This window comes from Bombus flavifrons, chromosome 13 (assembly GCF_040668555.2).
Source record: "Bombus flavifrons isolate JBK064 chromosome 13, iyBomFlav1_principal, whole genome shotgun sequence".
NCBI classification, from domain to species: domain Eukaryota; kingdom Metazoa; phylum Arthropoda; class Insecta; order Hymenoptera; family Apidae; genus Bombus; species Bombus flavifrons.
This window is the reverse complement of record NC_138454.1, coordinates 10,015,701-10,041,404: the sequence shown is the minus strand read 5'-3', so window position 1 is coordinate 10,041,404 and position 25,704 is coordinate 10,015,701. Positions and strand designations below refer to the sequence as shown.

The window sequence follows — 25,704 nt, the reverse complement described above, 5'->3', positions numbered from 1 at the left end:
CTTTCAACCGTTACATTATCCTTCTTCCAGGGATAACAGATCCTGACCGTGTACGTATTCTGCGAATCGCTTTGTACCTCGTCCGAGCTCGCTTTCATTGTCTTTACCCCTACTACGTGCTTTTAGGTGCTTTTTCTCTCACCAGTAATTGATTTTGTTATTGTTACTCTCAGTAATGATCGATTCAGAAGGCGTAAGAAGAAAGAATGGTGCGTTTTATCGCGTTCTGTGACGATAAGACACCTTTATTAGACCTTTATCAGACACAAAAATGACGCGATTTGAAAGTTCAAGCGTTAGTCATTGGAGAAAAATGTTGCCTCGTGTGCCTTTTGGTCTGAAATTTAGTGCGTTCGTGCAGTTTGTTCAAAAGTGTGCTAATCGGTTCGAGCATTGTGCAAATATAGACAGCTCTCACATTTTAACGGAGTCAAAGATCTTTTTTAACAGACCAGCGCCTTTGTACGGATGCACTGCATATTCTCTTTATCATCGGCAATTATCGACCGCCCCAACGTAATGTTCGATAACCGGTCCATAACACGAGCGTGTATTCGATTAACATTAATACTAGCCATTAAGGCGATCGGTGCTCACAGAAGGTAATAATTTGAAAGTATAAAGAACGAAAATTATTCGTTTCAAATAATTCTATAAATTCTTTATTTTACATATCTTTGCGCATTTAAATATTTCCCTTTATTCGGCATGCTTGCGTAAATTTGGAATTTTTTTCAATATGCACGGGTACTGGTTTGAGGTAATTTGCATAAATCTACAGATCAAAAAATTCACAAGAATCTATTAATTAGTCGATGAAATGTCATAACATGTCATCATAACTTGGAAGATAAAACGTTTAGCAAATGATGTATCTAGTAAGTGATATATAATATGCGTAATTTCTACTAAATATCTTGTAATTTCTGTATATATTCTCTTTGTTTCGATCTTTACCAATACAATCATAATAGTTAAATCTCACTACACTGCTAACGACATGAACCTTTGATGAATTCTTTTTCAATATATTGCATACGATAGGTTCGCGAAATATGCCTATAAGTGTTCAAATACTTTCGTGAGCCACTGTATGCGGCGCTCGCGAGTTTTTCGTGGCGTGAAACACTCGTACACGAGCGTGTGTCGCAGAAGGCACAATTTTTCGCCGGTGCCTCTCAACTCGAATGTCCAGCATTGCATGGATTCAAGAAGAAAAGGAGAGAAAGAAACGTAGAGGTGAAAAGAAAGAAAGAAAAAAAAAGGAAACATCGGGAGGCAATCGCAAGATCGTTCCAGGAAGTTCATCGACCGAGACGCGATCTGCCTGGCTGTGAGAGAGAACAAAAAATTATAAAAAGAGGGAATACAGACAGTGCAAGCAAGGAAGAGAGCCAAAGAAGAGGGAAAAGAAGGAATAGAGAGTAGAGAGGGGCGAGAGGGACAAGACGAAGGAAGGGGGAAAGTATCGTTTTCTGCGTATTCCTTCGAAGAAGTCGTAATAAAGCCAGCAACTTCGTACATAAGATCAGCGATTGCGAAAGAGCTTGCCAGACTTTTTTTTAAAAATGGCGTCACCATCCCTTCGAGAACCTCACGCGATCTGTTCCGATCGTTTCGCCGACTAATTGTCCAGAATGTCTGCGATCAAATCACAAAGGTTTCTGCAACTTCCACCGCCTTGACGCGATATTAATTAATGGAACTATGTTTGGAGATCGATCTGCTTTCGAAAGAATCGAAAGCTACACGCGATAATTTCTGTGGAGGTTCTGGTATTAGGAACATCATAACTTGCAATGTGATTCTGGAAGAAATTGGCAAATAATTTATTATTTGATTATTAGAGACTTTTTTTTATAATTGACATGGTATATACGACAGCCATCGTGATATTTTCTTTTCATTTTTGTTTCTTCGTCGGAATATACGAGAAGAAAACAACATTAAGCGAACTTCAAACGTGCAAAATTAAAATATATTGAAAATAAAAGATAAACGATCAGCGTGCTGTGCGAAACAATTTTCACAAAATCAGGGAAATTTTTCAAACTTTCCGTAGGCTTTTTCTCTCTCGGAGTATCTTGCGGGAGAGTCCTTTCTCGAAGCTGATCGCTCTTTCGATTAGCAACGTCGTTTGCCAGCAGCACGCGAGCAATGTGTTACAATAATGTATACACATTGAATCAAAAACTCGTTAAGGGAATCAGCGCGAGAAAGGGAGGAAGGGAAGGGGTTGAGCGCATGTAACGAGTGTATAACTCGAGGCCGTTGCAGGATAATCCGCGGTTTCGTCGTTGATTTACGACGCTTGGAATGCCGAGGACGCGTCAGCGGCGTCTTTCCTGTAATATTATCCCTTTACAGTCGAAGACCGGAATATTCTCGTCAGTATGCTTTTCCAAGCAACGCTTGCGTCACCACAAAAAAACTATCGCTCGGTTGGAAAATAATACGAACGATTTTAATACAAATTGATTACGTATTGATTACAACGTTATTATTGGATTCATGATATTATGTATCGAAGAATAGAAGGACTGGAAGATTCATTCGACTATTTAAGATGTTAGATCCGAGGTGTATTACCGGACATATTCATTCCTATTAACCATCGTCATTTACACCAGTAAATAGAAATAACTCGTACATACTTTAGAAAACTAAACTTCCACGATTTATCAGCATCCGATTCTCTGTTTCGCCAAAATTCAATCTCCTCTGTCGTGTCTTCTCTCGAAATCGAAATTTATGAAACGGGAACCTCTTCGGACATTCCGTCCACGGAATTATCGTGTAAATTCATATGAAAAGGACACGGTTCATCGTATCTCGTACGAAGAGCGTTCATCGAATGGAAGAGGCGCAAAAACAGCTCCTTCGAACCGACTTCTTTGCTCGGGTTCGGGCTAATTACGCTCCGGCTTCCGGTGGTTCGCCGGTCGCACGTTAGTCCTTCCGGTGGCGGAAGCGACGCGCCCACAAAACTAGTAGCCACGCGTGCATAGTTTATCGCGATGTAACAGGAACGTAGAAGGAAGCATCGGCAGAAAAAGAAAGAAGAAGAACAAGAAGGAGGAATAAAAAGGAAGAAGAAGAAACGGCAGCGACGGCGGTCGTCGCGCGGAAAAGGGTTGACACGCGTGCACGTGCACGTGAGCGCGCGCGTGGAAGCGCGCGGACGTGTGTAAGGGCGTGTCCTTGTGGCGTCCTTGCCCTCCGGTCGTTCACCGTACGCACGCACGCACGCACGCATGCACGTAAGCACGTACGCACGCACGCACGCACGCACGCATGCATGCAGTCGGAGCGCGCCCACGCAACGTGCGTGCATGTTTGGAAGCCGGGACACGCGGTCTTTTACGTTTACGACACTTACGGTCCCCTTCCACGCTTGCTGCTTCGACTAAAAATAACTGGCGACTCGAGGAATTCGGCGTGCATCGATCAGCGTTCGCCAGCGGCCTACCGAAAATCTAATAGAATTTTATTGCCACGACCTTGACGCGACTCTCTAATCTCTAGCATTTCAGTATAGGGAAAATGGCTAGAATAATCAAGATGTTGGAACGATTTTCAAAGGGGAGATTGATAATGTTGTTGCGAGTAAAATGGGATATAAAGTAGCGTAGATATAGCTAGATTTGTCACGATGCGTGGGTTTGGTGGAGTTATTAATGGCGTTTGAGAATGCGACAAACTTGTAGATAGAGTTTGTAGTTTTCAGAGATGTTTCTTCGGCGATTTATGAAGAATTTCATCTTACATTTGTGAATGAGTATGGGGAAATATATGAAACGCAGATTTTTAGAAACGAGTTAAGTTGCGTGTTGTACATTTTATGAATTTGCTGTGTTACGAGATTCAGCAAGGTTTACGCTAGAAAGTTTATAGTAGAAACAAATAGTTAAAGACACAATAAATAATTAAAGGATATGAAACACACATGTTTTCGCATCAGTCATTTCTATAGAGTCGTCATAAATTAGAGACATGTTCGCTGTAAAATTTGAACAATAATATTAGTTCAACTATTCGTACATACACGATGACTCTAATCTCAGTTTTTTAAAACGAACATTAGCAGGAAGGAATATATTGAATATTTTTCATTGAACTTCTTTCGAAAGAACGCATCTAAGCATACTATATATCGAAGGCATACTCGATAAGACTTATTCTTCGAGAAAGAGGGGATTACGTGCCAGGATTTTTTTCTATTTTTGAGTTTTAGAAAACTCAAGTGGTAGACAAGTTTTTTGCAGAGAGAGAGAGAGAGAGAGAGAGAGAGAGAGAGAGAGAGAGAGACAGGTATCGAAATTGGGGGCTGATCGTAATGTTTCACGAACGTGAGTAAGCGGAATTACACGAAAAGTTTAATTCGCTATGACGTAACGTGGTTTGTGGGTTTTTTCTAGAAAACGTTATGACTAACATTTTAAATGTGACTAATCTCGCCGTGGGTGGAAAGTGGGAATATGAAAAACAAACGCATTTCGAATTGAAAGTTTCTTATTTTTAAAGCGGCTCAATGTAAATTCTTAGAAGATCGAGAGAATCCTTTGAATCGCGAATGTTTGCATTCAAATACTTTGCGGAATGTAAATCAGTTGCATAACGATTTTAAAGAACTCGCTGGATACTTTTCTAAAATATATATATTTACGTCTGCGAACGTAATGATACTTTCGATCGTGCGAAACGCTACTCTCAAGCTAGAGACATAAACTTTTTCTAATCTGTAAGCACGTTCTACGAGTATTTTATAGCTGGGATAATATTACATTTTGCCGTTAAAATCCTCCGATAACGGGTAACAATTTTCGTCCATAAAATATTCAATTTCGTTTAAATAATATTTCGAGTTCTTCGATAGTTTCGAATATATTGATCTTTTAGATTTTCATCTAGAAGCATTTCAAACAAGCATGCAATTTATTTGTACTTTAAAATTCGTATTAGATCGTTAATTTTGTAACTCGACATTTGTCATTCGTTAATATTATTGAAAATCACGACTTTTTTTGTGAAACTTTTGTATAAACTTTTGTACAAGAAATTATCTTCAGGTATGCACAGTCTAATAAATCATACTTATATATTTATAACAATCATAATTGCTTAATAATTATAAAAAAAAACTAGAATATCTTCAAATCTACCTATGAAAATCTCAGAAACTAGATGTATCCATGCACCATTCAATTTCCAAACAATCTTGATGCACTTCCTGGATATTCGAAATACACGTTGCGTTAAAATAAAGCCAACGTGTTACCGCAAAATATCAGTTGGATGCATGTAATGATGTCAAAACGATCAGAGAAACTCCAGTCCCTTGGTCGCATTTTCAAGATTCCCGTGGAAACGAAGAAGAGAACGGAGGGAGTGAGACAACGAAGCAGTTCGATCCACAAATTATGCGGAGTTAGACGTCTTCTAAAATAACAAACCGCGTGTAGCCTTATTTTCATTCCAGGCCGATAACTCGCCCTCTCGCGTGCTCTTTCGGATTTCGGTGAGAGTCGGTCGCGGGTCCATCCGGCGTTGCCGCGACGGAACGTTACGACCATCTAAATCGGGAACTCGCGAAACAACAAACTATTCCCATCCCGATTTGAAGACCGAAATTTTATCCGCGGCACTCGTGAACGGCCGGTGAATGGCATCACGGCTGCCTGATGCTCCGAGGAGGTCGCAACGACGCACAAACAAAAGAACCAACAAGGAACAAATCAGGGAACAAGGGGAAAGACGAGAAACGCAGAAGAATCAAGTCTTAGCGGAAAGCTTCAGCGGACGATGAAAAAAAAGGGGATCTCTCTATTTTCTCTGGCTTCTTCTCCGACAGAAACCGCCCGCCAAAAATTCCTCCAGTAGTTTCGACTCGAGAAAAGCTCGACACCGGGGTACCTTTGATGCCTCCGGTAGCGTCTACCAGCTGAACTTCATCCTTTATTCTCGGAACGACTTCCGTGATCCAGCATGGTCGAGATCAAAGGCGACTCTATCGGTGGGCTATGATGGTACACACAGTGAAACCGCGGATCGTTCGTTTTGCGATTCTATCAGGTTTTAGAACGATTCCGTTTTGCCTCTGCTTCCAACCTCCTGCTACTCCTTCCCACTTTTTGCCCGCTGCCGTTGGCTGTTGGCTGCTCTTCCTATTTCTCCTCCGTGTCCGACGAGGACCTTACCTCTCTACTTCAGGAGAACAGGTGGGTCGCACGAGGTCAGACATTTACCGTCCGAGAAGAAGGTAAGAGAGGAGACCGGTAGATGCAAAGAAGGTTGAGTACCTCGCACGAAGAAGGCCTCGTGGCACGACTCTGCGCGAGGTATGCCATACGTACCGTCTTTTTCGACTGGTCGACGCCGCGGGAGGAAAAGAGAGAGGAGAGAGGGAGAGGGAGGGACGTGCGCCGACGACGAACAGGGAGTAGGATACGCGCGGACAGAGAGAAAGAGAACGTCGACGACCGGGGAACCAGAAGGGAGTCCTGCATATGCAGGGAGCGAAAAAGGAGGAAGAGAAATATAGGGAGACGGTTAGACGAGGAGAAACAAGAAAATGAAGTCGAAGAAGAGGGAGAAAAGGAGCCGATGGAAAGAGGGGCCACGCGAAGAGAAAGAGAAGCGAACGTTTATCCGAGATTCCGCGCGCAACAAGATTCTACGGAGGACCGTTCGATGTGCGAACGATGCATCGTGACGCACCCCCGCGGATCTCGCTTCGAGAAATATCAGTTTAGATTTCGGATACGAAGAAACTTCGAAGGTTTGTTAGTACTTCATGCTTGTCTGAAATTTTCGACGGGGGATGTTTTTGGGATTAAATAACGTCGAAGACGATAGGCGTCGTCTGTTATAGTACAAAGATGTAATCCTACATTCTTGGTGTAGTGTTTAAATATACCTTGATGTTTCATTTGCCGTAATGTTTAGGAATACTGGGAAAAACGTGGTAACGAATACTTTATTATCATTTTGCAAACTTATTTCAAGGCGACTGAAATTTAGAGCCGATATGATAGCTCTTCAAGGGTGAATTGAGTGATAACTTTACAATCGTTCTCCGACCTTGGCAACGTCGAGGAGTCCATACGCGATACATAAACATTTTACAAGATATACGAAACATTCTGAATATCTTCCTAGTTACAGCTTGGTCATCGACTTCGGTTTGTACAAAAGTTTTAGCCTACCAAACGGTATATTAATTATTCTAACTTTGAATTATCTTTTTGAAGACAAATACTTCTATAATCTACTGCACCTACTGCACCTACATTTCACACGATATCGATTTAATCCGCAAAAGATTCGTATCTCGAAGAACGAACGCGTATCTCTCTAATCCATTCCCTATCTGTAGGATCCATCCGCTTTCGCGAGCGAGTACGGGCCGGGCCGGGCCGGTTGGTTCCCTTCGAATTTCGAGAGGGGTCCCGCTAAAAAGGCAAAGTCCGGTGACACGAGAGCGGCAGGGGCCCTTTTCGAAAGTCGATGTTTTTCTCTCGTGGTCGGGAAGGCTGGAGGCGCGTTGCTCAACCTTTCCTCGTCAGTAACACCGTGCACGGTGCGGCATGGTGTCTGGTCACCGGCGAGCGGCGTGGCGCGGCGTCCGCGCCAAGCTCTTCTTTTTTCGCCGGACTTGTGCAAGATCTGCCCTCTCCTTTTCTCTCCAGGTCGATCCACCCGTTTTATCCACCAGCCGAATCCGGCTATCTCTCTCTTTCTTTCTCGCACCGATCTTTCCTCTCCGTCTCTTGCACTCCACGACCATGCACCAAGCCAGTTCGTTCGTTCTTTCGTCCGTTCCTTGCAACCATATCAACGTCCGCGCGTCTGCGTCTCGACATCGACATTCACTGGCGCATGCCTCCGCTCGAATACTCGCTTCTTGAGGCCGCGAGTCTCCTCCTTTGCCCACGCGTCTTACCCTGCTCACTCGACTTACTCGCTCGCTCGCTCGCTTGAAAAGTTTGCCCCTCGCCGCACCCTTTCTCTTCGACCTTCCACTTCTCGACCGTTCGTCCTCGTGCTCGCCCGCTCCTCAATACTGTAAACAATCGGCGAAAAGAACCTTTGCCCGTATGCAAACCGTGCATCGTCCGCCCGTGACTGTGTTTTACATATCGCCGTGGTAACGGGCCGATGCGAGCTGCATTCAACCGCGGCTGCCGCGAAATCTGCCGGATCCCTGGACTCAGGAGACACATCGACGATGGAGCTACGGGAGAACGTTCGCAGTTTCTGAATATTCCGATCGGATAACTGTATACTCCGACGCACGGGACGATACGTCGCCTTGCGTCGCAGCGGAAATTCTGGCAGAATTTGTCTGCTCGTAACGGGGATGCGAGAAGGAGACACGTACCCTTTTGTTTTATCGTACCACTGTACTCGTATTTTATTATCACGTTGTTATACCGGTGCAATTAATATGCAAGGAAAAGTGTAGAGATTCCTTCTGGAATATTTCGTTTAGGTTCGAGACTGTTTGAAAGTACAGTAGAGCTAAGTATATTTATTGGATGAAATTTTAAGATATAGAATAGGAGTTCGCGTTCAGACAAGCGGATAAAGTCAACTATAGTTTATTAAATCGAGGTTCAACTAAAATTTCATTCCATAAATATTACAATTTCTAGTAAATTTCTAGTAAAATTCACGTTCGGATAACCGTATTAACAAGAGTTTATTATAACTTGATTGCAATAATAGAATTTCTATTGTACCTTTTACCGAAGTTGTTTATCCCGCAGTAAAATTCACGAGAAAATGTCTCATCCTCGATGTGTTAACGTCTGACCCGACATGGGTTAACACTTAGCTGGCAGAACGCGTAGAAATGCGCTTTACATACATATGTATGTATTGCGTTGAACGACATGTTAATCTCCCTTTATGAACAGAATGCGTATTAGTTGAGATAAATGTCGAGACGAAAATAAACATCGTTTGTTTGTTCTTTATACTATAGTGAATTTAATTTTTTTCTGAAATGTAATTTTCTAAGTACAGGTTGCAATTCGTTCCTGTAAATAACGATACGTTTATTCTGACTGATCTCTTCGATCGATATAATCTTGGTTTGGTATCGTAAAACAAGATCCGAAGAAAGAGACAAGAGATGATTATACATCGTATCAGTAATGCACGCAAATCGAGAATACATTTTTATACTAAGCAAATAGCTATCTGCTAAGTGAAAAGAATCTCGTTCTTGCCTGGTTCGCAACAAGTTCAGGAACATGTTTTTACTTTTACACATCGGTAACTTTAGTTCTCGTATCCATAGCAAGAAACATTGAAACATCTTAATTATTTACTTCGATAGATACTCGAGTTTTAAACTTTGTTACGATCTATCATTGTCAATTTCGACGCGAAGAGAACACTACGTTTCGTGGATAAAATGTTTATTCTTACCTCTGCCATTTTGGTAATGAAAAAATACTCAACAAATTGAGTAATTCAATGGGGAAAATTATATCAGTAAAATATCAATAATTCAAAATATTCGACTGATTTTGTTGTACTGTCTCAGTTTGGAAACAAAGGAATTACTCCCGTGATTATCGCTATTATTTTTCATTATTGTACGTCTGTAGGTATATTTCTGTTCAAAAGATATATATTCATTACGATAAGATTAATTCGAAACCAAATTCGTTTATAAATCATCGATAATTCGTAGTCGATATCAGTCAAGTAAAAACTATTACTCGATAAAACACCTTCAAAAATAGGTACACTTTTTACGACCAAACGTCATGCTGCAAGCATCGTGTTTTCTCGTAAAATTCCATCGTGCTCATCGAATAAAACGCGCGGATACCGCTTGGGGTAGGATGGGACCTACTAAAAACCGATGGATTGTTCAGCGAGCATCGGCCATCGGCTTTTCTGTTTCTGTTTTCCCGTTCCGGTGGAATTCAGAAATTTTAACGCTCGAGTTAATAGAGGCTCCGGTGAAACGTAAAAACTTCCTTCGATCGAGACACGAGGAAGAGAAGCAGTGGAGGAAGAGAGGAAAAAAGAGGGAAGGAAGAGAGGGAAAAAACGACGAAAGAGACATAGACAGCCGCGAGAGGAAGAAGAAACGGTACACACGAATGACAAGGAAGTAAATAAGTAAATAAACCAGCCGGCTTAGCGAGGAGGTGTCGCGATGTAAATAATCGTCTTCCTCGAGGATCCGAGGCGCGAAAGTGCACGTGTCTGCAAATATGCATACGGTAATATGTGCGAGCTTTTCCCAGTCTCTCTCTTTTCTTCCTTTCCACCTCTGGCCCCGCCGGTCCGGATTCTTTGATATTCTCGGACCTCTCGTACACGCGGTGCCATCTTCTCGCGCCAGCATAGGCGTTAAGTAATTTGCTTATTTCTTTTTGCTCGCCGCTAATAGCTCCTCCATACATTGGCATGGTTTTCTCGCGCATCAAATTTTTTTCGCGCCTCAACGTTTTTCACTCTTCGGGCAAGTTCCGGGGGAAATTATCCGTTTGCATGGACGTTGAAGAGATTGTCAGAGAGATTATTGCATGCGGGGTAAATGGAGGGACGAGATTGTAACGTTTCATTTTTATGGGACTTTCCGTGTTCTTGATGGTGGATGTTATTGCGGCTCTTAAGCGATATTAAGGTATTTTAACGTTATTATTTCGATATCGTTTTTTTTATGAAATTTCCCTGTTCAACAAAGATATCGTAGATTAATAAAACCTTTGTTGATTAAATATGTTTGGAAGTTATTCTTTTAATTTGATGCTCTTAAGTATATATCGAATATAATGAATTCTCTTTTTCCAAAAAGGAGATCCTATTTCATCAAATTAATCCTTTCTCACGAATGTTTCTTAAAAACTCATCGAATCGTGGTTGAAAATCATCGATAAAAATCAATGTTCGTTTAGAAATTTATTTTAGCCTGACAATTATCTAAATTACAATTACGGTCACCGAAATGTGATCGGCATAAGATAAACAGAAAATTATAACGGACAAAGAAAGCCGATCTTATCCTGCATCGTTAATTACGGGACTAACAACTGGTTCCTGCTGACGTGTCCATTTAATGCCGTTGCTAATTAATTATATCGGATCCCTAAGAGAGAACTAGCCACGAATCCGCAGCAATGCAACGCTCTATCCGTTGCTTTGTTACGACTGGTAGAACGAGTTCCGAAAAGGATATACTTTGAGCTACCCCGTGTTTCCTCTGCATTATTAATAACCACGTCTCATTAATTACGATTGACGCGCGTGTCTCTGAGAATATCACCGAAACGATTAAAATCGATTGTTCTATTTGTAATCATGTAAAAAGATTGACACGACGTGACTGTACAAAATTTCGAACTCTTTTAAGATGAAGCGAAAATTAAAATATTTATATATGAAGAATAATTATAGTAATAAATAAATAAACAAGAGTCTAATTGCCATTTAACAGGGTATTAACTATCAGATTAAATTAATATAATTTCCCGTCCGGAACACGCAAGGAACCACGCGAGGTATTCCTTGCTAAAGTTTATAGCACGATCGTAAAGAGGACTACTTTCGAGTCGGAATCTTAAAGCTTATTAGGGAAGCACGAGCAAATCGCATTAAACATTTTTACTTTATTTCGCACTCGATAGCCAGGAACATGTTACAAACTCAGTATCTTCAAAGGGAACTTTGAAACCATATCGTAATCGTACAAGATACCGAGGTTACTGACCCGCAGGAGTATCGCGACCTTTCCGAAAAACCGGACATCTCGCGTCAGTTCGGGTGCCACGCCGGAAGAAGGCGCGTCAAGGGCGCGTGGAAGAGTGGTCGTGACGAATTTTGAACAAACAATCAACGCGTGTCCTGAAGAAACTTGAGAGCTCGGATAGTCCGAATATCCGATAGTCCGATATTCTAACAGAACATGTTCTAACATTCAATCGGTATTGACATATTCTAGCATTCTATCAGGATAGACATATTCTAACGTCCTAATACGAACGACACAAATACATACATTGCGCTGTACTCGTTTACATACCCGCTTCATTAAAATCCAAGTTCCTTGCTACTATTGAATTTAAAAGACGTAAAGTTCAGTTCTTCTTACCCAATCACTTTGCAACGTTTGCAACTGATAACCACAGTTATTCAGCGCACAACGTTCGTGTCCAAGTCAATGAATTATCGGAGACAGACGCGTACTGTATAAGTTTATACTGTGCGATTCTCCATATCCACTTAAACGACTTATTTTCTCGAGTAATTAAGAATCGAATAGCCAGCTATTAATTTTATTTTCAATCTATCCTTTTAGCACAGAATTTGTACAAAATGAAATAACAAGGGACACTTTGAAGAGGGAAGAAAGAATTGGGTTGCGAGGAGTTAAAAGCACGGCCGTTCTTTTCATAGAGATATTCAGCGGAATACAATTTTAACTCTCGAGTAACTGCACTGTTTTAAATCATACGAACGGCTGCGTAGGCGTGTGAAATGAAACACCGTAAATTACGCTTAATTTATGGAGAAAAACAAATAAATTTCGTTGAAAGAGTTTGTTCGGTACGAAGTTATTACATGCTCTTTGACTTAACCGCCTATTAAACGGTTCATTCATCTGCTGTCCGCTTCTCATTTCTCCGTTTCCTCTTCATTCTTGTTTTTCTTTCCTTTTTCATGCACTCCGGCTTTTTATCGTAGCGATTAACATTACCACGATCCCATGCTATTTTTAGTCTGCTAAGAAAGTACTACAAGCAAAGAAATATTAAGGAAATCCGGATTAACATCGGCATTGTAATTCAAATAGCTTCGATGCGCTCGTCGCTGTCGGGGCAATTCGTACAACGGTTAATAAACACACGTGCTAATGAACGATAACGTTGAATGTTCAAAATATAACGATTGTTAAAATTTTGCAATTCTACAAACATTTTTAAATTTACGATTTAATAAAAAAATGGCGATAATCTTTCAAGTGACAGCAGGGACAGCAGATGAAAATTTGACACAAAGTTTCGTATACGCCGTTCAAATTATTTAAAATTAGAATAAAATCTAATAATTGTACGTACAATATAATTACAAGGTAGATTATCATAAAATAATTTGTTTATCAATCTTTCAGTTATTTCATGATATTGATCAATCACTTATCGGAATCGGTGATCGCTTCGCACGTCGAATGACGTTTGCTGTCGAACGATGTTACGTATTACAGGGAGTAAATAAATGCATAAATAAGACAATATAATGCTTGAAAGACGAAGCGTATTTCTCTTTAACGAGCACGTGCCTCACGAACATATGCCCATTCGTGAGCCATAATGCTTATACGTATACGTAATGGCTGGCCGCGTGCATTCCTTCTTGCGTTGACCCTCATCACATATATGAATCATAAATCATAAGCATGTTATATCGCGGATTTGCAAACAGCCTCGTATTCGTCGAAGATGTCGTTGGTGCTTTACAAATTTACAGCTCTATTGAGGCGTGTCAAGTAACGTGTTGCTATATTTTCGTAGACAACGGTTCAATATGATATATTTGACGAACTCGCGAATAAGAGAGGCCTCTTATGCAGATTAGAAGTCGTCAATATTTTATCGCAATCATTTCGTTAATCTTCGATATTTTCATTTATTCATAGAAATCTACATTTTATGTTATAATAATATACCACAATAATTAACAGTTTTACGAAATTGTTCTTCGTATTAACATCACGTATTTTGTATTTTTTTTTCTTTTTTCTGTTTCCGATTATTCGATCAATAACCAGTATTCATGGTTCTGACGAGTTTAAAATTTAACTAATACGCAAATAAATAGTTGTTATAAGAATACCTGGATCTGGAAATATAGAGATTCGCGGAAATCATCTGTTCCGCGAATTGCACGTGTTAAAAGATTCTTTTGAAAGGAAGAATAATGCAAACAATCTTGCTGAATCGTCTCAATAAACGTTTGTTCTGCTTGTTTCTCTGCGGCCGCGCGCCTGTTATTACATAATTACGTATGTACACTGTGAATGATTCGGCTTAAATGTCAAAGGCAACGAGGCACTGCGATTTATCGTATCGTTTGATACGTAATGACTAAGAAACAGAACGTAATATTATGCAACGCCTTGCACGAGGGTCATTGGTCATTCAACTTGGAGTAGCATTGACACAATGTAGGTGCTGATTGAACTACGGAAACGTGCACGAACCGGCATGATTACCTTGATATCTCTTTACCGTACAAATATCTTACGAAACGTCAGGTGAAATATAGTATAATTATAGTGATGATTTAAGAAGTATATCCTTTGATGCTGTCAATCCTTTTCCTTGACAACCTCTTTCGTGATAGGTTGCAGAATTATTACTTTGCAAGCATCCTTCGATCGCGAGAAATTATATTGATAAAGCGTGCGAGGCATAATGCATATGAAGTCTTTTTTCTTATTTAAAAAAATTTGGAATATATTATACTGAGAGTAAAATATGAGAATATAATTATTTTTAGCGATGACGATAAAGATACTTGTAATTCAGATATAAATATGTTATTCTAGGCTTTTTATGAAAATTCGGACATTTTTATGAAAAGACGTAAACAGTTTCGATTGAATTTAAGTAATAAGAATAATATAGAATATAGTTAAGAATAATATATATATATATCAAAAATAACAAATAAATATAATAATAAGGAATAATAAATTAAAAATAATAAAAACTAGACTTACAGATCGTTTATCTCTATTTTCATTGTTAGCTATATACTGTCAACATATAGATACGTAAATATAGCTAATATAACCTAAGAAAATATTTGAAAAGAAAAAAGGTAATAATAAATTTCGTCGCAATAAAGTAACAATGTTATCAATAATACTATATAATAACAAAAGGAGGATAATATAATTTCTACAAATGCTTTGTCCATTACGTTCGTAGAGAGCAAGTGGTTGTTTTCGACATGTCCCATAACACGCGTTCCCATATATTTTTCTAATAAAGATGCAGCGTTGTATTCTCATTAATATAATGTTCTCGGTACTACAATTTGCGTAATGTGTCTTAATAAATCCAATTGCTCCCTCTAAGCAGATGTCTCTCAATGTATAACAATGTAACGCTAGCCAGCGTGTAACAGGCAATGAGATCCAGCATCGAGTAGACTTTCATATAAAAGTACGCACGTAGCCTAAGCATCGTGTCTAACAACAAGGATCGCATTACGGAGCGTGAATCACTTAATATTAATCTAGTACAGCCACGTGGTACGGACAACACAGACTACAACTACACACGCGAGTGATATGATGATTGCTCCGATCGTGGCTTACACGTGCACTAGGAACCCTAGACTAGACAAAGAATTTACGTCCGCCATTTTATACGTCAGACGTCCGGCAGACAAACAAATATACCTCATACGATGCTCGAGAATAATTGATATTTATAACAGTGGCCCATGACAGATCGATATAGACTATCATACGGTAGATGTGCACCATCTGCGTTATTGATCTTATAATGGCAATTAAATATACCGTGTATCAAACGTATTTAACCCCTTTGTGGTTTTGTCTAATTCATAAATTCTTGTTTCTTTTTCTCATTTTTTGAATAAGCATTTAAAATTTCCTCGAAGTTCGAAAAGATATCAACTTGTGGGATTGTTGAAAATAACAGGAGATAATCGATATTATTGACATTGAAAATGAAAAGAAGTTGTATATTGATCGTTCTAAATTATGGATTTAGTTTAAATTATTGTAAATTAAGTGATCGAACAACACTCTGAGTTCTGTTAAACGTCGGCTACGTACTTTCAAATTTCTTCGCAAAATAATTGGAGCTTCTTTTTCGTAAATTGTTAGTATCGTAAATCTTCAGAATGGAGAATCCGGTTATTTTTATATTAAATATGTACTTTAGTTTCATAAGAGTGAAACATAGATAAGCATAGACTGAAGTTTGGTAAACTTTTACGTATCCAAGACTGGCTCGAAATATTTTACATCGTCGTAAATTTCAATTGTTATCGTAAATTAAATTTACGTTTTGGCGAAAGGATATTAGAGAGACACTTCACACGAACTAAACAGCTTCGTGTCTCGGTATCAGCTACGTCTACTCAAAAGTTCAAATTGCGAATTTTGAAACAATCGTGTCACTTGACCAAATGAGTGATTTATCCGAATGTAGACGGTCGATGTACGAATTGCGTAACGTTTCATCGGGTCGCGTACGCATTGACGACTGGCAGGATGAAAAATGAGCAATACATTACACGATCCCTCCGTGAGAAGTGGGCCATTGACCCAAGTAGGTGTAACGACATATTATTGCAGTAATCGTGTCTGCGAACGAGTCACCGCACGAATCTGCCGAGTGGACGAAGATAGAGCGCGTCTAATTCGACGATTGAACCTGTCTCTCGTTTCTGCCTCGTCACAGTAGCTCTACTACTAGCCAGTTCCTTCCAGTGCCATTTGTTATTATGTAACGTGCACGTTCCCCGGTGATGTCTCGCGTTCGCGAAAATCAATCCACATCCGTGACTTTGCCTGCCACTCGATCTTCCGCGATGAGGTCAATCCGTTTGAGCTCTCAAGGTCTTGGTACAAGGAACGATCGTGAACTTGCGTTTCTCAGACGGTACCAGTTTAGACTTTCAGAGAAGGTTCTTTAATATAATCGAAATGTTTGTGGGACGTTTGTCAAGTTGGACTTTGACGAAACATCGCTCGATTCTACTATGCTCTTTGCTTCATTTTTGGCTGAGTCGTTTTTTTTCTTACGATGGAAAATACAGGGAAGCTGGGGAAGTTTGTTTCCGTACTGACCCTTTGAGGGTCGAATCTTTTTTAACCAACGAGAAGAATTATTTTTTATCGGTCGTTGATAATAGAAACACATGGTTTTGTAAAAAAAAAGATATATCGTATACAAATTTGAGACCATTTTCACCAGAAACAAATATATTTATGGTCCAGTTAATTAACGTTTAAAGATTAAAATTAAAGCAAGAATGGGAAGTAAAAATTTAAGGACCGTGGAGTTAATAAACAATGAAGTAACATTCGTATACGAAGAGGCGATCACGGATAAGTGGAGGCTCTTAAATTCAATTCCATTGCACACTTTTTCTAGAGGGAAAAGATTTTTAACATTCGGGTTACATCATCATCCATCGAGATGAAAAAAAGGAGGAACAGTTATCCAAACAAAAACGATTCTGCAGCAGACTTAATCCTTCACAAGCGCCTTTATAAAACACAAACGAGCCTCCAGACTCATCAGCATACGTCGTATCTACAGTTTCCGTCTGAGAGATCATCAAAGAGCAAAAGGAATACCGTTCTACTCGTAAAACGAAGTCGAATCAAAATCCATCGATATTAATCATTCGAAAAAATTTCCATTCGTTCGGTGAATGCGTGACAACGCCGTTTTTTTCTATTATTCTTTTTTTATAGAACGTAGACTGTACTGCAATTCATTTTTCTATTTTATAAAGAACACAGATTGCACGGTAGAACTCGATTTATCGAATCGAAATGTTAGTTGACGCTCAATTAACTCAACTTTTGCTGGTTGAATTCACCTGTCTGAACGCGAGCCTCTATTGTTTGAATAAAAATTAACAGCGAAAAAAATCGGCAACCTTTTATTACTTGAACCGCAATTACATAAATTTGTTGCGCCTAGACAAGTTCCTGTAAATCGAACTCTATCGTACTGCGTTTCCTTTTGCCATCTTATAGAGAACGCAGATTGTGCTACGATTCCTCTTTTCCACTTCGTAAAGAATATACGATTCGCTTTAATATTTTTTCTGGAACAATGGCTAGGTATACTACGATTCGTTTTGCTGTTTTATAGAGAATACAAACTGTACAACGATTCGCTTTAATACTTTTTAGAGAACACTGATTACGCTACGATTCGTTTTGCTATTTTATAGAGAACGCAGACTGTACGACGATTCGTTGTCGCGAGGGGCAGACGTGTCTATCGGAGATGAAGTCGGGCCGACCACGTTGCGTGACCTGTACCTATCGTTGTCCCCGGAAGCGGGAGCGCGTCCGGAACCGGACACACCGTGATCGAGATCCATCGGCGACCATGTTGTGTGCCACCAACAATATCACCTATCCAAGCTGGTGTCACATCGTCAAGGACGCCTGCGCTACCGGCTTCGTCCTCGAGACGCGACACGCCGGCCCCTGCAACGCCTACGACACCTCTCCTCTCTATATCGGTAAGTCCTCGACACGCGATTACGTAGATAACACGCGCTTGCTAGTCAATGAATACTGTTGGCTGGGCCCTGTCTGTTCCAAGTAGCCTCTGTATTCAAGTAGCGAAGCTCGACGCTTCACGCCTATCCAAATACGCGACCACGATATTTGATTATTTTGCGCAATACTTTTACCTTTCTTATGATTCTAGCTGGTTTTATTGGATTTGACGAGTTTTATGATTTTCGACCAGTTGTTTTTGTGGCTTTAGTAGATTTCAATAGCAACATTCAAAGACACGATAGCGATATTTGATTATTTTACACGATACATTTATATCTTGTATAGGTTTCGTTTTATGTGTTTTTACTCGTTTGAATGAGTTTTACGGGTTTAAAAAGTTGTTTGCTGGACTTGAATGAAGTGTGTATTACATGTGTTATACATATACTCATGGGTGGCGAAAGTCAGTGAATAGGTTTCTGTTGGATTAGAAAATACGTTTGTTTCAATGAGATTGATTTATGGGTGTTTTCTATTGATGCTGACAATTGGAGATGGAATTTTTAGCATTTTTCTTTTTCTTTTTTTATTACATTTTTTATTTTGAAAAGTGATTGTGCGTTTTATTCAATTCTAGCAACTTGCACGTTGCTTCTTGCGAATGTAACTTCACGTAGGAGAATCGGACAAATATTCTAAATACTCGTGACAGACGATAACGACGTTTTATAAATCTGAAAATCGAAATAACTTGCAATAAAGCAAAATTTAACTGCTTCCTTGCTGATCGTAATTGTACATTGAATTCAAAGTTCAGAGAATGTTTCGCGTGTTTTCTGCGTTATTGCGTTATTATTTATTTTATAATAAAACGCGCAAAGTTAAACACCATCGAGAACCAAAAAGAAAGGAAGAAGGAAGAAGGGGAGCAATAAGAAAGAGAAAAAGTTGAAATGCAGAGCGTGAACTCGTTTTTCATGGAGAGCAAGCGGAACGAGCGCAGACGGTAACAGCGTGGCGGTCGACACTTCCATTCCGATTTCATTTCGCATTTAGCAAGGGATCGCCGATGTCGAGGGGCCGCGTTTCCCATGCCGTGATAAAGCGGAATACGCGTCTGGTCATTTATCTATTTCTCTCGGAGGCGTGGGCCATTCACGAGCCGTCTGCGAAGCAAGCGATCGTCGTAATCCAGCGTGGAATTCGCCTTGTTCGAGTCGCCTCTGAGAATATACGCGCCCACACGCTCGCTTGTCTCGCCCGTTAAACACAGTCAATCGCGAAAACCCAGAGGAGAGCTAGCCATGGAATTCTAGAGTTCCGTTTGCGATGCCTCGTTGCGTGTGCGCTCTCGTCTCTCGCTACGCTTCCTACTGTTGCGTTGTCGCCACGCCATGGGAACCCATGGAACTAGATCGATTTTTATACAAATTTTCAACGCGTCGCATTCGCTGTCTTTTTTTATTTTCATTCGATATTTAATGCTTCACGCGAGTGATCGTTTAGGCGATTTAGAATGATTTTTTCAATGAATCTATACATATAGAGTTTCTTGAGACGCGGTGAAATTTTGACGATTAATTTGTTGAAATACTCGCGTTCAATGAGCGAAGCTGTGAGTCGATTGATAGTTTGAGAGAACAGTGCTTCCCGTTAGAACATGTTTTAGTGATGTTAAGAGTTAGATTCTCAGTCTTTTTGCAAGAATAAGGAGAAGGAATAATCGAAAGTTATGCGTAATTCGAGAAGATAATACAGATGAAAGATTATGAGTAAAAGATTTATTGAGAAACTTTGACAAATACTGAATTACTTCTCTTGTCCTTCCCAATAATCTTGAAAGAGAAATTCAACGAATAATCTCGCTTTTTATTTCACAATAAAATATAAAAGTTCTGGAATTGCATTAATCGAAGAAAAAGCTGTCGATACGATTCTTTCGTTTCTTTCAGTCGATAAAATGCTTTTGTCGTGCGTGTACAAAATGTTTGTGTAGATGTAGAAACCTGTTGCATGCCGGACATAAACGGGAAAGTTTACGCATCAGCGTCTAGCATCCTAAATTATTCTGACTTTTATCTCAGACACGACCCACGATTTCTCAAACCCGACTAGAATTTATCGAACTTGTAGCATGCTCTACTTGGCACGAGTAAGTACCTACAGTATCAATTAAATTACGATGGTTTCTTGAATTGCTACCGGTATAAACGTATTCCGACATCGATCACCATTTCGCTAACGTTATTGATATTTATTTATAAGTTCCGATGCCCACGCTAATAATAAAATTAAAATAACTATCGTACAGAATGAAACCACTGGTAGAATTACAACAGAGTATTTTATGGTATATTCTATCGTATACGGTGATTTATTTTGTATTGCAAAATCACGATAAAATAGACAATAAAGGGTGATTTTATAGAGCGATTTCGAGTTAAGCTGGAGAAGAAAAGGAAACAAGGAAAATTTTATGCTGTTTACAAAGTTTTATCGTTCTATTATATAGCTATATTATTCCATTCTTTCGTTATTCTACTCTATTCGTTTATTTACTACAACTAAACTAATTTTTTTCGCGTAAATTGATTCCTCGTGTCATTTTATTAATAAAAACTAAAATTATTCAAAGCTTGACACTTTACGAAATATTTAATTTTTGTACCCGTGCATTTAGAAAAAGGATTCTACCACAAAGCGATAGAGCTTGTTTCTCTACGATCGTTTTTAACTAACGGAACATAACTGTAATCTGGATCAGTTACAGATTCATTCTACCTTCTGATAATAAAATTGTCTATGTTTCAGTAGAACGATAATTTATAAATAAAACAAAGGAGAGATCGTTAATCGATAAAACAAACTGGAAAAATAGAATTATATCGCGGTGATATAAATTTCCTGTCTGTGACATTCCGTCAATGTATCGTATCGCATATTATATTTTTCACGCGTTTATTACCTTCAACGGTTGTTCCCGTGGAGAACAACGCGTAGAATAGGTTCCTTTCTCTAAATTATAATAGACGCAGTTGAATGCGGCTTTCTTTCATGCCGCAAACGCGCTTATATGTATCGTAATTACATCGGGAAACGATACAATGACGGTTCGCTATTACGCAAATTATAAAAGAGATCGTAACACGTTCAGGAACAGAAGCTTTTGAATAATTTGCATTGTCTTTACGCAGCAAACCATAAAGACGGAGTAACGGTGCAACGTTTCAGTTTTTGTTAGGTCGGATATAGATAAATCTAACTTTGTGACACGTACTAGCTGTTGACATTTTTATAAAACCATACGAATGATATCGATGATGAATAACGTGTGGTACATGCCACGTTTGCAACTAACGATCCGTATGTAAGATTTATTCATGTGCGCTATCATATATTATTGCTTTTTCTACGTACAGTCATGAAATTGTCATCAATTTATTATTTCCTTTTGTTAGCATATATCTGCTAGCGATTCTGAAAGTAGTCTGACTCAAAGATATAAAAACATGGTACTTATCGTACGCTTTGTGTTACGTTGATTTACATTATAATAACATTGAAATATCATTGAAAAATCGTATGAATTGAAGCGTGAAATGAAGTCGGTAGTTATATCGTTAAACAGGACTCGGTTCTTATTTACTTTGACGTTATTTGATTGATAAATCGGTCACTCCGTGAGAGATTTATAAATAAGAAAATAATTTTTCTTTTATTTCGTTTTACATATTTCATCGTGTAATTAAAAACGTACGTCTTAATCCACGCAAAAGAAAAATCTTGAAGCGAATATCTCGAAAGAAAAAATGCAGAAGATCACCTTCGTACAAGTCTGCAGGCATTAGATATTTAAATAACCGTCGTTACTTTACGTAATTTTTTTCATTTATAAAACGATGTCTAATTATTTCGTCCTAAAATACGTTCCCCATTGTTAGACGGTATTTCTTCCTATTTAAATGACAGTTTATCAAATTCAGATTGAAAAAGATTCTTCAACGACTAAATTAGAGTCACGTAATTGATTAAAATTTGCTAACGATCCATTACGATCTGTCTTGAAAATCTTATATCGAGCTGTTTATTCTGCATCCATATAGTAGAATGAATTAAGTCTCGAGTGTCATTTACATTTCAATTCCTCGTCCGTTCACATGTCACGTCATCGATCAACGCGTTCGATAATAACGAGCCGAGGGAGAAGAAGAGGAGAATAACGTATAAAATCGAAGTATGTAGCCAGTTTAACGGCATTTCTTATCGCCCACGATACAATGGATCGCACCATGTGCTCGCGATAAAAAAAAAAAAAAGAAAAAAGAAAAACAGCTCAGTGCACCATCGAAGAAAAAGCTCGCGGAACGTTTTCGATTCGCATGGTGTTCGGTCTCGTTCACGATCGTCAGTTGAAGATAGCATCGGTTTCGCAGCAGTTCCGTAGAAGATCGAGAGATATCGAAATCGGCGTGGCATGCCCGGAGGCGGTATATATCGAACAGGCTTTAATTTAATAACCACCCTTTTGCTTTGGCTCTTTGTTACAGAGGAGGACAACACCTCGAGCAACTACGGCGTCGATCTGGCGGATGAGGACGCGAGATTCGAGGACGCCGAATCCCTCTCGTACAACGGGCAGACGCATCGTTCTTTGGCGTTGTCGTAGCGCGCGATCGATCGATCGATCGGTCGATCCTGTTCGCCAACACGACACGAGTCGTAGATTTCTCCATAGGTGCTCGCTCGAAGGAACCACGCGGATAGGTGAAACGTGTCGCAAACGGAGAGATATCCTCCGATCCATTCGCGAATCCACGAACGATCCACGCGGATAATCGAAAAGTAATCAGATGAAATTCATGCGTTCGCGGATCTACGTGGCCGATCGAAGAATAATAAGTTAAAATTCATCAATTCGCGGATCTACGAACGATCGACGTGGGCGATCGAATAAAATCGATCGAAGAATAAAATTCAACGTGAAAGAATCAGACGACTACCGCGTCCAATTCTCTAGAACCGATCTAGATCGTATTAAGGAAATGTCACGCGAGATATCGTGTGAATTTCCGCTCGAACTTCCGGAGAACTCGAGGAACGTCGCGTAACAGACATGTTCGTGCTTCCTCTTCGCAGGTTATACAAGAGCGTACATATATGAACGCCACTAAAATCGCGTGGATGCACGAGCGGCGAGATTCGTGCCGGATAATGTAGATTAAGGGCAGATCAGTATTCTTTTCTCCGTTTTCGGGAGGATTTCGAGGTTTCGCAGGTTCGTTCGCGTACAAGTGACGATTTCTTTTTGTTTTTTTTTTTTTTTTTTTTTCATTCGAAAGGAAGCGGAAAACTGGCGAATCGAGACTAATTTAACACTTTCGTGATCGAAGCGCGCGATTTGCTACCAGTCGGGAGCCATTCGCGCAGGTTTGTATCTATTGTCTCGGTGTACATAAGTATTTCACGAGTTTGACGCAGACAATTGCGTAAGAAATTGATTATTTCGCATTTTGAGAACGTTTGATAGTGTTGTCGGTTGTTCGAATAGAAAAATATCTGAATTTTTTAAATTTCTATAGTACTTTCTGTGAAAAAAGTATTTGAAAAGTATCGTTGGTGAATTTATTACAAAGATAAAGTGTTTCTCCGATGTTTTTAAGAGTACAATGTTGGTGTATATGTTAACTCCGGTCGATGAAAATCACTATTATAATATAGATAGTGTACGAATTAAGCGAAGTTGTAAATTGCTGTAAGTATTGTTTCGTCATCTGCTTTCTTTCTTTTGCCTTTTTAGCGTTATTTTTATTCGGATCAGTTTTAATCGATAATGTACCACAGTGTTCTTTTGTATTAATTTATTATAATGTTAATTAATTTATTGTTCGAAATAATATGAATAAACGAAGTCTGATTGGAAAATCGTGTTCAAAACTTCAACATAATACCAGCTTTTTAATTTTCTTATTTTAACAGGATACACAGTGTAACGTGAACTTTTATTGCCAACGCGTATATAAAATACATTTATATCGTACAAAGATAGTAACGCGATACAAGTCAAGTACGTGAAAAGTAAGCTTGTAATATTTTTATTATCGTAATATTATTATTATTTTCAATGTTTTCATCCATGCACGTTTTTAGCCACGACTGCCGTTTAATATTGTAGAATTCTGTACATAGCACGTTTACTTTACGTTTATACATTATCTCTTAACGTTAGGATCGTAAATCTCTCATCGATACTAAAGAGTAACATTTACTAATTCAGCAACATTCATTCACTAATATCGTTTAAACTGTCTCGTTACATGTATCTTAATAATAATCCGCTTTAATCAATTACAGCCATACAATTGTATTGGCTCCTGACGATGTATCTAACATTCGTTTTCATAAAATAATCGCGAAAGTGTTAATGACGTCGACGAGTAATAACCATTCATGATCTTTTCGAGAAAACTTTCAAATTAATCAATCCATGTGCTTACTATGGTTCGACGAGTATTATGTAAGTAGATCATTTTAGGAACTCAAAGAATACGGAGCTAATCCGATAGCTTAAACGACTTAAGCAAGTTTCGCAGGACTAATCGTTAGACCGCGGATTTTTATGCATTTATGAGAAATTTAAAGATGTAAAAATACACAGAAAATATATAAAATATTCAACTAATTCTCCGCTTAGGTTCCATTTTTCTAGTCGTGTTTATAAGATATGAATTTGCATAAATATCCACAGTCTATTAATCACAGTCACTTCATACAAATATCCAGACGGCCGAATTTATCTTTACGATTTTAATTCGCATAACTGGCTGGCTATCGTTACATCGTGCAAACTAGTTACACTTTATTGAAATATTGCTTCTTCGTTAACACATCGTGGATAACGTTGGCCATTAATCGGTTAATCTCTTGCCTTATAATATCGTGTAACACTCGTGATACGGCAAATGATCGACGTTTAACAAAGGCACCTTGTATTTTCCATTCTAATTTTAATTTCATAAATAGATCGACAATTTCATAATTATTAATTAACGTGAACTGAACAAAAATAAAGTAAATAAATCGTGAGGCAAGGGGTTAAGATTAAATCACGAAAATATGATCGTGTCCAAGCGCGTAAACGCTGTTGAAGCTTCGAGCGCAAACGTTATTCGAAGAAAACCAGGCACAACGATGGCTGAATAAAATCTTAGAGGTTAAAACTGAATGCAATAAGGAAATTGCAGGTATCGTATACTGGCGACGTTCAGCTAGAAAATATTTGTCCGTGATAAAACTCGCCAGGTAGTCGCACAGCGAGCATTAGAAAAGTTACGGGAATTTTTCACTGAAATTGCGTCCTTGAAGAGGAAGGAAGAAAATAGAAAACCGGTGTGGGGACATGATGTATGCATGAATATTTATCCGTTACGAAGTTAATAGAGTAGAGCGGT

General features: G+C 39.1%; 1 protein-coding gene across 1 annotated transcript in view; it reads left to right on the top strand.

Moving 5' to 3' along the window:
* LOC138186341 (follistatin-A) overlaps window positions 1-24,178 on the top strand; it is a 59,651-nt gene extending 35,473 nt beyond the window's left edge. The window contains exons 5-6 of the mRNA XM_069126140.1: window positions 17,977-18,273; window positions 22,804-24,178. Coding sequence (XP_068982241.1) covers window positions 17,977-18,273; window positions 22,804-22,922 — 416 coding nt within the window. The 3' untranslated portion in view covers window positions 22,923-24,178. The remainder of the gene's footprint in view (window positions 1-17,976; window positions 18,274-22,803) is intronic.
* Window positions 24,179-25,704: the final 1,526 nt, after the last annotated feature.